Source organism: Mus musculus, chromosome 9 (genome assembly GCF_000001635.26).
Source record: "Mus musculus strain C57BL/6J chromosome 9, GRCm38.p6 C57BL/6J".
In the NCBI taxonomy this organism is placed as follows: domain Eukaryota; kingdom Metazoa; phylum Chordata; class Mammalia; order Rodentia; family Muridae; genus Mus; species Mus musculus.
The window spans coordinates 108,328,669-108,340,566 of NC_000075.6; the positions used below are offsets into that span (position 1 = coordinate 108,328,669).

General features: G+C 44.4%; 2 protein-coding genes across 6 annotated transcripts in view; both read left to right on the forward strand.

Annotated features, from left to right (window-relative positions):
- Rhoa (ras homolog family member A) overlaps positions 1-9,275 on the forward strand; it is a 31,784-nt gene extending 22,509 nt beyond the window's left edge. For all 3 annotated transcript variants that reach the window (NM_016802.5, NM_001313961.1, NM_001313962.1), the window contains exons 4-6: positions 2,203-2,323; positions 6,383-6,513; positions 7,980-9,275. In NM_016802.5, coding sequence (NP_058082.2) covers positions 2,203-2,323; positions 6,383-6,513; positions 7,980-8,153 — 426 coding nt within the window. In that variant the 3' untranslated portion in view covers positions 8,154-9,275. The remainder of the gene's footprint in view (positions 1-2,202; positions 2,324-6,382; positions 6,514-7,979) is intronic.
- A 1,136-nt stretch (positions 9,276-10,411) lies between these two features.
- Gpx1 (glutathione peroxidase 1) lies at positions 10,412-11,674 on the forward strand. 3 transcript variants are annotated; one of them, NM_001329528.1, is made up of 3 exons: positions 10,412-10,648; positions 10,753-10,890; positions 11,109-11,674. In NM_001329528.1, exons 2-3 carry the CDS (start codon positions 10,813-10,815, stop codon positions 11,466-11,468), a joined length of 438 nt encoding a protein of 145 aa, NP_001316457.1. In that variant the 5' UTR covers positions 10,412-10,648; positions 10,753-10,812; the 3' UTR covers positions 11,469-11,674. The 3 variants fall into 3 exon arrangements, with proteins under 3 accessions (NP_001316457.1, NP_032186.2, NP_001316456.1); NM_008160.6 differs by having other exon boundaries at positions 10,412-10,890; NM_001329527.1 differs by having other exon boundaries at positions 10,412-10,890; positions 11,112-11,674.
- Positions 11,675-11,898: the final 224 nt, after the last annotated feature.

An 11,898-nucleotide genomic window follows, 5' to 3' on the forward strand; every position in this document is an offset into this window, starting at 1 on the left:
ACAGTAAAGTATAAAGGTATTCCAGACTAGCATAAGACATAGTAGCATACACACATAATCCCAGCACTTGGCAGGCAGAGTAAACCCTGCCTCGGGGAAAGAAAGAATATTGGTGTAGTGATCCAGACCTGTAGTTAGAGCAACTTAGAAACTTGGAGCAGAGAGATCACAAGTTAAAATGAGCTTGACAACTTGGAGAAATCTCTCAGCCTTAGTGCGCACGCGTGCGCGCGCGCGCACACACACACACACACACACACACACACACACACACACACACTCACACACAGAGGACTGGTTATGTACCTGAACACCCTTGGGCTGGGGACATTGGAAACCTGCATATTCTTTGAAGGTGACCTACCTTTGCAGTGTCTTGCCACTTCAGTCTCAGTATTTGCATAGATGCTTAGATCCAAGTGTTTCTGTGGACCTGATGGGGACTGGTTTTTACGGATGTCACATATAAAACCATAGGTGGAAGTTTGCTGAGGTCTTTTTGACCTTTGACTGTTGCCATGATAGCCTTCTTGATTGAGATTTGCATATCTATAACTATAATTTCCTAAGTTTGGGAGTCAGCAGTATTTCCTCTTTGACATATTTTCTGAGCCTGGATATCTTGGATAAACCAGGATCTTGTCTATAGGAAATTTATTGATGAAACTGAGAATGTAGCTTAGTTGGTAGAGTTTTTGCCAGAGCCTGCATGAGGCCCTATATTCTCTTCTAGAATTTCATAAAAACTAGACACGGGAAGCACATACCTACAGAGTTGCCATTAGCTACTCCTGAATTTGGGGACAACCTAATTTTCCTGCAACCATGTCTAGAAAAGAAAAATAGCATGCTTACTTAAATCTTTGAGCAGGGCAGTAGTGGCGCACGCCTTTAATCCCAGCACTTGGGAGGCAGAGGCAGGTGGGTTTCTGAGTTCGAGGTCAGCCTGATCTACAGAGTGAGTTCCAGGACAGCCAGGGCTACACAGGGAAACCCTGTCTCGAAAAACCAAAATCAATCAATCAATCAATCAATCAGTCAGTCAATCTTAGAGTAATAATCCATAGTTATCTTTCCTGTGCTGTTATTCTTGAACACAGCTTACCAGGAAAGATAGGAGAGTCCTTCATTTAAGAAGACATCTCTGAAATAAGGGAGTTTGATCTGAAAAAGGGTATCCATAGGTATTGTCTACCTCAGAGCAATTCAGGAGCCACCGAAGGAGAAAAGTTACTTAGTCTATTAGTCAAAGTTTGATTTTCTTCCTTGGGTGGCCTTTTGTTCTCATAACATGTTAATCTAATAAATACTTTCATTATTTTTTTGAAATTATTATATAGTTAACCTTATTTGCCCTTCCAACTCTATCTAAAATAGTGGTTCTCAACCTTCCGAATGCTGCAACCCATTTTCATTGCTTCTCCATACCTGCGATTTTGCTTCTGTTCAAGAATTGCAACATAAATATTTGCTGTGCAGGATATTTGATATTTGATATCTGAGAAAGGAACTAACTCGTTTGACTGCTCAAAGCCTTGTACAGGTTGAAAACTACTGCTCTAAACCTCCCAACACCCCTCTCTGCTTTTCAAATTCATGGCCTCTTTTTTTCAGTGTGTGTGTGTATGTGTATGTTTCCAAATATATAAGTTCACCGGGCGCGGTGGCGCACGCCTTTAATCCCAGCACTCGGGAGGCAGAGGCAGGTGAATTTCTGAGTTCGAGGCCAGCCTGGTCTACAGAGTGAGTTCCAGGACAGCCAGGGCTACACAGAGAAACCCTGTCTCGAAGCAAAAAAACAAATATATAAGTTCAGCCTGCTCAGTCTGTGGGGCTTCTACGTATATTATATCCACCTGCCTCTCTGTTCTGCCTCCCAAGTAATTGTTGGGAATTGGCACTAGTTGGTATACTCTTTTATTGGGAAAGACTGTTTCCCCAGCTCTCAGCTGTTTGCCCTTTAGTTCTTTGTATATGCTTTTATAATAAACTATACTGTCTTATAAACTATAGTGTCTTATAAACTATAAACATTTTTAATTGTAGCATTTTGTGCTGTTTATAAATTTGCTGTTTGATAAAAATTTTAAACACCTTGTATTTGGATTTGATTCTCATAAAAATGAATAGCTATTTTTACTATTTGGGAAAGTCTGCACATGTATAGTAATATTAACATTGTGGTTGTTTTTCCTGTCACAGGTAGAGTTGGCTTTATGGGACACAGCTGGACAGGAAGATTATGACCGCCTGCGGCCTCTCTCTTATCCAGACACCGATGTTATATTGATGTGTTTTTCCATTGACAGCCCTGATAGTTTAGGTGAGTAGCCCTACAGGCTGGTTGTTTGTCATTATTCAGATGGATGACATCTAGTATCCTGGATCCTTTCTGGGTATCAAGTGGTTCAGATACATATATTCTGACACTCAGAAAATGAGTCATGCCTGGCTGTGCTGGTGCACACCTATAATCCCAGCCCTGGGAGGTGAGTTCGGGGCCAGCCTGGACTACAGAGCAAGTTCCAGGGCAGTCAGGCTACACAAAGAAACCCTGTTTTGAAAAATAAAAATAGTCTTTACACCATCTTTTTGCACTGTCACCATGGTGACATCAAGGGCATCAGCAATGCTGAGAAGAGAAGAGAGGCAAACTCTAGGTCCTGATCAGGCCATACTTCAGAGTTATTGTTTGGTTCCTAACTGTGATAACAAAACATGGTTACATTGGTGAATTAGAGGTCATTGATGATTACAGAGTTGGGGAAATCGATGTGAACCTCAAAGGCAGGTTGAATAAGTAAGTGCAGAGCCCTAGATTTGATATGTAACTCAGAGACCTAGAAAAATGGCAGAATGGTTACATTGTACTGACAACCTGGCGTCATGGACCATGGAGAAGCAAGATGAAAACATAAGTGAGGAGAAATCCTGGGTTTTTGGGTTTGGTTTTTTTGTTTGTTTGTTTGGTTTTTTGAGACAGGGTTTCCCTGTGTAGCCCTGGCTGTCCTAGAACTTACTCTGTAGACCAGGCTGGCCTCGAACTCAGAATCCCTGTGCTGGGATTAAAGGCATGCGCCACCACACCCCACTGGGTTCTTTTTTCCTAAAGATCTAAAACTTAAAAAGCCCCCTTAGGGGGCTGGAGAGATGGCTCAGCAGAAAAGAGCACTGACTGCTCTTCCAAGGGTCCTGAGTTCAAATCCCAGCAACCATATGGTGGGTCGCAACCATCTGTAATGAGACCTAACACTCTCTTTTGGAGTGTCTGAAGCTATTGTGTACTTAGATGTACTAAATAATAATTAAAAAAAAAAAGCCTCCCGGGCTTTGAAAATAAAGAAAAACAAAAACTGAAAGGGACAGGAGTCAGTGGTGCCCAGAGTTTCAGAGCCTGAGTTTAGAACATGGGCTGTGGCTTCCATTTCATTCTAGGTCTCTCTTGACTTGTATGTGTTGGGAGTGGTTGGTTTGTTTGTTTATTGTATATGAGTGCACTGTAGCTGTCTACAGACACACCAGAAGAGGGCATCAGATTCTATTACAGATGGTTGTGAGCCACCATGTGGTTGCTGGGAATTGAAAAGCTCTCCAACCCAGGAGTGTTAATTTTTTAAAATGTTCCCATGGTGAGGGCCAGTGAGGTGGCTCAATAGGTAAAGGCGCTCTCAACGAGCCTGATGCGTAAATTTGGTCCCTCTTGAAGGAAGAAACTGTTTTAGTGGAGCCTACAGTTAAAGAGACTTTTAATTGTAAAAAGACTTTGAATTTTAAGAGATTGAAATTTTAAGAATATGTAAAGACTGTGGGACTTTTAAAGTTATTTAGATCTTGGGGATGAATAAGAATTTGATCTTATGAGTTGTTCTCTGCCCTCCACAGGTGAGCTGTAGCACCTGTGTGCCAGTCCGTGTGCACAGCAATGAACAAGTAAAGAGTGCCTCACACTTACAGAATTAAATCTTAGGGCTTAAAACGTGCTCTGCCGTCTGGGCAGTGATTTTAGCACTTGGGAGGCAGAGGCAGGAGGATCTTTGAGTTAGAAGCCAGCCTGTTCTAAGGACTAGTTCCAGGACAGCCAAGGCTACATTACATAGAGAGACCCTGTCTTGAAAAACAGAAATTAAGTAAAGGTTAGCTGTATGGGGTTGGGCCTATCTGTAATCCCAGCATTTGGGAGGCAGAGGCAGAAGAATTGTTTGAGGCCAGTCTCAACTATACATTAATTTTTGGGCTAGCCAGAACTACATGATAAAATCCTTTCTCAAAAGCCGATGGTGGCGCATGCCTTTAATCCCAGCACTCGGGAGGCAGAGGCAGGCGGATTTCTAAGTTCCATTACAGATGGAAGAAAAAACGTTTCCTTGCACATTCTGTTTGTCTTATTTTGGCAGCCAAGATTAAATATTAGAAAACAGAGGAAAAGATATGAAAGACTTATTCACTTCACTAATAACTTTGAGAGTAACCAAAAGCCTGTTAAAGTCTAAAATTTCACTTTAAATAAGAAATTGGCTTGGGAGTGGGGGCTTGTGCCTTTAATCCCAGCACTTGGGAGGCAGAGGTAGGAGGATTTCTGAGTTCGAGGACAGCCAGGGCTACACAGAGAAACCCTGTCTCAAAAAAAAAAAAAAACGAAAAAAAGAAGAAAAAAAGAAAAGAAAAGAAATTGTTGAGAAATAGCCCCTGTTACATCCAGATAATTACACCATAATAGTTTAAATTTTAAAGCTAATTTAAAAATCAAGCCATGGACCTAAGGTGGCAGAGGACTTAACTTGCCTAGCTTACATTGAGATCCCGAGTCAGAAGTGAAAGCAGGAAGACCAGGTAGCTCAGGATTGCCCTTGCCCGTGTCGTGGTCTGAGGCAGTCTGGGATCCATGAGACTGCTTCAAGAAAGAATCATCATTGAACCCAGATCCCTACTCTAGGCACAGCTCTACCACAGAGCTACAGTTCCGCCTTGAAACATTGGAATCCTTGTACACATCTCAATCCCATTGCTGGCTGACCTATGACAATCAATATTGCTTCGTGGAACCTCTGCTGTCTCATTAATAGTTGGTCTGGAATATACATTGTTGAGAGTGCCTAGGGTTAGAAAACTTGTTATTTTATGATGCTAAAAATTGAACTTGGGACCTTGTAAGCGCCAAACAAGTGTTTTTCCAAGCATATCAACTCCTCTCAAGCATCCATAGAAAGACTTAAGAGGGCTGAATAGATGGCTCAGCGGTTAAGAGCGCTGACTGCTCTTCAGAAGGTCGTGAGTTCAAATCCCAGCAACCACATGATGGCTCACAACCATCCATAATGAGATCCGATGCCCTCTTCTGGGATGTCTGAAGACAGCTACAGTGTACTTACATGTAATAAATAAATTTAAAAAAAGAAAGAGAGACAGACAGACAGACAGACAGACTGACTTAAGAGAGCCAGGTGTTAGTAACACAGGACTGGAGCTAGGTGTAGACACTTTTGAGTTCAGGCTATCCTGAAGTGAGGATTAAGACCTCACCCCCAAAAGCACACCAGGGAACTGTAGTGGGCATGCTCCTGATCTTAGCCAGCTCTTGGGAAGTCAGGAGGAGCTGCAGTTTGAGACAAGCCTAGACCTTGAGACTGTTTCTCTTTTACACAAAGCAAGAGGTTTTGTAAGCTTTGGGCAAGAGATTATCCTGTGGAACCAAGAACAAGATAAAGAATGTAACCTTGGGGCGACTATAACCTTTCTACCACCAATGACAGGCATGGCCGGTGGTGAGCATTCTCTCAGTGGAACAGAATCTAGAGCTCTTCCCACCCTTGAGAAGTTCAACAATACTTGATGGGACAGAGAGAGGCTGGTGACCTTCAGTGCTTGTAGAGTGGAAGTTAGATTTTGCCTTCTCTTCTCTTCTCTCTTTAAAAACAAACAAACAAAAACCCTGGCTGTCCTAGAACTTTCTCTGTTAACCAGACTGGCCTTAAACTTAGAGATCTGCCTGCTTCTGCCTCCCAAGTGCTGAGACTAGAAGTGTACTCTACCACTGGCATTGTGCATTTTTTTTGTGATTTTGAAATCAATGCACTTGTTTTCATTTTATAGGGCCCCAAATGTTTCTTTGTTTTAAACAGGGTGGGTGTGGGTGTGCGCACGCGTGCGCACATGCCACGGTGCACATGAATGTCAGAAGACACCAAGCAGGAGACCACTCTTCCTCTACCACATGGGTCCCAGGGCTCAGTCCTCAGGCTCAGATTCAAGCACCTTTTATCTGCTGAGCTGTTCTGCTTGTCTCCAATGTGCTTTTTGAAATAAGAGTGGAAAAGGAAATGCCTTTAGTTCTTCAAAGTGGGATTAAAATGTATCCTCAAATTTTGTGCATTTTGTCTTTCAGAAAACATCCCAGAAAAATGGACTCCAGAAGTCAAGCATTTCTGTCCAAATGTGCCCATCATCCTGGTTGGGAACAAGAAGGACCTTCGGAATGACGAGCACACGAGACGGGAGTTGGCCAAAATGAAGCAGGTGTGTTGTGGGGGCAGGAAGAGCGAGAGTTTACATACATACACATAAGGTTAGACAGCCTTGGCTCTCCTGAAATATCAGGTGCTCTGATGTTGGGGCTTCTCCTGTAAAGGAGAAGTTAAAGTCTTTAACATAAATTCAAAAAGAAATAAAAATTAAAAAAAGAAAGAAAGAAATTCAGGTTTCCCGTACTCAGTGTCCAGGACAGACACTGTTGGCATTCACAGATTTAGTCCCCTGTAAAGCTAGGTACAGGCAGGCAGTCCTCTACCTGACCTGTTGCTCCCTTGTCTCTTGCACTGCACTCAGTAAGCTATGGACTGGGAGTCCAGTTCAGTTGCTTGCCTAGCACCAGGGAGGGAGGGAGGGAGGATGAATGGATGGGTGGATAATATATATCAGCACCATCATAGCAAAAAAGGCTGCCTCTGGATTCCTTGCTTAATCTTCCAGAGTTTGTCTGACCTCTTCTCTCTGCGTGCAAAAGGGGCACAAGTTTAATAGACACAGTAGTTCTAGGGTATTCATTATAAGTTTGAGATGCACTATTCTCAATTGTGGGCCAAGTATGGGTTGCTATAAGTCTTTTTTTTTTTTTTTTCTGGTTTTTTAAGACAGGGTTTTTCTGTGTAGTCCTAGCTGTCCTGGAACTCACTTTGTAGACCAGGCTGGCCTCGAACTCAGAAATGTGCCTGCCTCTGCCTCCCGAGTGCTGAGATTAAAGGCGTGTGCCACCACCGCCTGGTTGGTATAAAGTCTCTTAAACCAGGAGTAGTGGCACTATCTGTAGTCTCAGCTGATGCTCTGCATAAGAGTCATGTTGGGACTGGTGAAATGGCTCAGTGGTTAAGAGCACTGACTGCTCTTCCGAAGGTCCTGAGTTCAAATCCCAGCAACCACATGGTGGCTCACAACCATCTGTAATGAGATCTGACACCCTCTTCTGGTGTGTCTGAAGACAGCTACAGTGTACTTACATATAATAATAAATACATTAAAAACAAAAAAAGAACCGGAAAAAAAAAGCAATGTATTTAAAAAAAAAAAAAGTCATGCTGACTGTGGTAGCATGTGCCTTTAATCCCAGCACTCTTGAGTTCCAGGCCAGCCTGGTTTATAGAGGAAGTTCCAGGATAGTGAGGGCTACACAGAGAAACTCTGTTTAGCAAAACAAAACAGGGCTGGAGAAATGGCTCAGTGGTTAAGAGCACGGTCTGCTCTTCCAGAGGTCCTGAGTTCAAATCCGGGCAATCACATGGTGGCTTAGAGCATTGGTAATGGGATCTGATGCCTTCTTATGATTTGTCTGAAGATGGCTACAGTGTATATGTATAAATAAAATAAATCTTTTTTAAAAAAGAAAGAAAAAGAAAACAGAAAAGGACAAGAATTAGCTGAAAACACTTTTTTCTCTTTTCTTGTTTTCTTTTCTCTTCTTTTTTTTTTTTTCTTTTCTTTTCAACTAGGAGCCGGTAAAACCTGAAGAAGGCAGAGATATGGCAAACAGGATTGGCGCTTTTGGGTACATGGAGTGTTCAGCAAAGACCAAAGATGGAGTGAGAGAGGTTTTTGAGATGGCCACGAGAGCTGCTCTGCAAGCTAGACGTGGGAAGAAAAAGTCTGGGTGCCTCATCTTGTGAAGCCTTGTGAACGCAGCCTCATGCGGTTAATTTGAAGTGCTGTTTATTAATCTTAGTGTATGATTACTGGCCTTTTCATTTATCTATAATTTACCTAAGATTACAAATCAGAAGTCATCTTGCTACCAGTATTTAGAAGCCAACCACGATTATTAATAATGTCCAACCTGTCTGACCAGCCAGGGTCCTTCTGACACTGCTCTAACAGCCCTCTCTGCACTCCACCTGACACCAGGCGCTAATTCAAAGAATTTCTTAACTTCTTGCTTCTTTCTAGAAAGAGAAACAGTTGGTAACTTTTGTGAATTAGGCTGTAACTACTTTATAACTAACATGTCCTGCCTACTTTCTGTCAACTGCAAGAACTCTGGTGAGTCACTACTTCAGAGCTTTCCTTGTTAACAGACTCCATTGCCAGAGCTCTGGGGTGGGTATTCAGTTTTTTGAAATCTTGCTCAGCCAGAAAGGCCCAAGTCCACGCAGCTGTTGCAGAGTTACAGTTCTGTGGTCTCATGTTAGTTACCTTATAGTTACTGTGTAATTAGTGCCACTTAATGTATGTTACCAAAAAATAAATATATCTACCCCAGACTAGATGTAGTATTTTTTGTATAATTGGATTTCCTAATACTGATATTTGTCATTCCCACAGAAAGTGTATTGCTTCTTTTCTTTTTCTTTCTTTCTTTCTTTTTTTCTTTTTTTTTTTTTTTTTTAAGAAAGTGTATTTGGAAATAAAGTCAGATGGAAGAATTCATTTTTAAAATTCCCATTTTGTCACTTTCTCTGATAAAATATGGCCATATCCCTTATTCAGCCCTATATATCATTCTAGTACCCCTTTCCAGACTGGACTAAGTAGGAATTTGGTTTCCCGCCTGAGGCAGTTATACTTTGGAGGTGGCATAGCCTTTCTCACCTGGACTGCAGGGTCTGGCTCTAAGTCACAGTGCTCCTTTCTCCACACTGTATCCAAGTTGCCTCCCAGAGGAGCCACCAGTTCTTATGGGTGGCAGTGGGTGGGGGTGGGGGGGTCTCTTCTCTCCAGCTGACTAAACATTTTTCTGTACCAGTTAATTTTTCCAACTAATAGAATAAAGGCAGTTTTCTAAATTTCCTGTATTCTCTTGTGTGTTGCTTTCGCCGGAAAGACTCCCCTGGAGAGGCTTCTTGAATGGCACCAGCTCCTCCTACTCCCTCCCTCTTCTAGACTAACCTTTTGTCTCCTCCCAAGAACATGGAAGTGGTTTCCCTGTGACACGTTCAAATCTAAAAAGTGGAGTGGAAGCCGGGTGTGGTGGCGCAGGCCTTTCATCCCAGCACTCGGGAGGCAGAGGCAGGTGGATTTCTGAGTTCGAGGCCAGCCTGGTCTACAATGTGAGTTCCAGGACAGCCAGGGATATACAGAGAAACCCTGTCTAAAAAAGACAAAAAAAAAAAAAAAAAAAAAAAGTGGAGTGGAATGTCATAGAGGGGACATGAGGGGCTGGGTTTTCTGGACTAAGACCAAACTGCACTGGGGGCAGGAATCTAGGACCACTAGAAGCACGTGTTCTGAGAGGAGCTAGGTTAGAGTCTGGAGCAGGGAGTCCTGCACTGCTGTCCACCCTTACAAAAACAACCAAAAGAAATTGCCTTTGATAGCGCTGTTAGTGCTACTAAAAAAAAGTCAGGCATGGGTGGTACAAGCCTTTAGTACCAGCACTCGGGATGAAAGCAAAGAGACAGGTAAATCTCTTGAGTTCTAGGCCTGCCTGGGCTACTGAACAAGCCTTAGTACAGCCAAGACTGCATACAGAAACACTGATGAGATGGAGACACCCCCCAAGACAAAACAAAACGAAAACATGCACTTGGAGTTCCAGGCGAGCCAGGGCTCTGTAGAGACCTTGTCTCAGAAACAAAACACTGGCCACCTGATGCGACGCAGCTCCTCTTGAGTTCAATTCCCAAATTATCACCGAGTGGAAGGAGAGAACCAACTCTGACCTCAACATGCATGCTCCTTCGATTTAATTAAACAATAAGTGTAATTAAACTTATGTTTTTAAAACCCTATAACCTTATGACTAGAAACGTGTGGGTAAAGTTACACAATATAAGGGAGCTGTGCGTGAGCTGCTTTAGCCGTTGTTATTGCCAGAGGCCATCTTCCTAGGCGGGACTCTAGACTAATTAAGAAACGGTTGAGTAAGACAGAGCTGGAAGATCCCCGCCTAAGCAAGCAGCTTCCTTCCAGACTAGTGCTACAGGAGCTAGACCAGACCCGCCCTAGGCACCTCCAGGCGCTTTAGCCCGGCCGCACCCTCTTCCCTGTTCCTCGATGGGGGGAGGGTAGAGGCCGGATAAGGCGGGACCCTGAGACTTAGAGCTGGCTGCCAGCCGGAAAGAAAGCGATGCCACGTGATCTCAGCACCATCCAGTTAAAAGGAGGTGCAGGGCCCTGTGAGCGCTAGTACGGATTCCACGTTTGAGTCCCAACATCTCCAGTATGTGTGCTGCTCGGCTCTCCGCGGCGGCACAGTCCACCGTGTATGCCTTCTCCGCGCGCCCGCTGACGGGCGGGGAGCCTGTGAGCCTGGGCTCCCTGCGGGGCAAGGTGCTGCTCATTGAGAATGTCGCGTCTCTCTGAGGCACCACGATCCGGGACTACACCGAGATGAACGATCTGCAGAAGCGTCTGGGACCTCGTGGACTGGTGGTGCTCGGTTTCCCGTGCAATCAGTTCGGACACCAGGTATATGGGGCGAGATGGGTGGCCTTGGGCTCTAGGCTCCCACGGGCGGGACACCGCTTACTTTCTCCTCTGGTACTACAGCTGGAATGCAGGCCTATCCTCGGTTATACAAGGAGGGCAACTTCCTGGTGACTCATCGGGAAACCTCTGTTTTGCAGTTAAAAAGCACATTCTTTCCGAAATCCTAGCACATAAATAAATGCCTTTGTCTTCCCTAGGAGAATGGCAAGAATGAAGAGATTCTGAATTCCCTCAAGTACGTCCGACCTGGTGGCGGGTTCGAGCCCAATTTTACATTGTTTGAGAAGTGCGAAGTGAATGGTGAGAAGGCTCACCCGCTCTTTACCTTCCTGCGGAATGCCTTGCCAACACCCAGTGACGACCCCACTGCGCTCATGACCGACCCCAAGTACATCATTTGGTCTCCGGTGTGCCGCAACGACATTGCCTGGAACTTTGAGAAGTTCCTGGTGGGCCCCGACGGTGTTCCCGTGCGCAGGTACAGCCGCCGCTTTCGTACCATCGACATCGAACCTGACATAGAAACCCTGCTGTCCCAGCAGTCTGGCAACTCCTAAGGCGGCCCTGGCATTGGCTTGGTGATTACTGGCTGCACTCTGGGGGGCGGTTCTTCCATGATGGTGTTTCCTCTAAATTTGCACGGAGAAACACCTGATTTCCAGGAAAATCCCCTCAGATGGGCGCTGGTCCCATCCATTCCCGATGCCTTTCCACCTAATGAAAGGTGGTTTCACTACTAAGAATAAAGTGCTGAATATCAGAATTGTTTGTGTGTCCTGTGTCATTGTCACCTTTTGGATAGCCTCATAGTCAGGGATAAGGAACTCAATCCCAGAGCCTAAACGTCCCTTTCCCCGCCCCTTATGCTTTTCTTTCTCCCTGTCCCAGGACATGGTTAAGGTCAGTCTTGAGTCGCCGTTACAGCAGAGGCCATACTCCAGAAGGAGGAAGCCAGTAGACAAGGGCAGACTGCCTAACGGTTAAGGC

Coding starts and splice junctions, on each gene's coding strand:
- Gpx1 (NM_001329528.1), top strand. CDS start 10,813: ATGAACGATCTGCAGAAGCGTCTGGGACCTCGTGGACTGGTGGTGCTC. Junction 10,891..11,108: donor GCAATCAGTTCGGACACCAG/GTATATGGGGCG, acceptor TGTCTTCCCTAG/GAGAATGGCAAGAATGAAGA.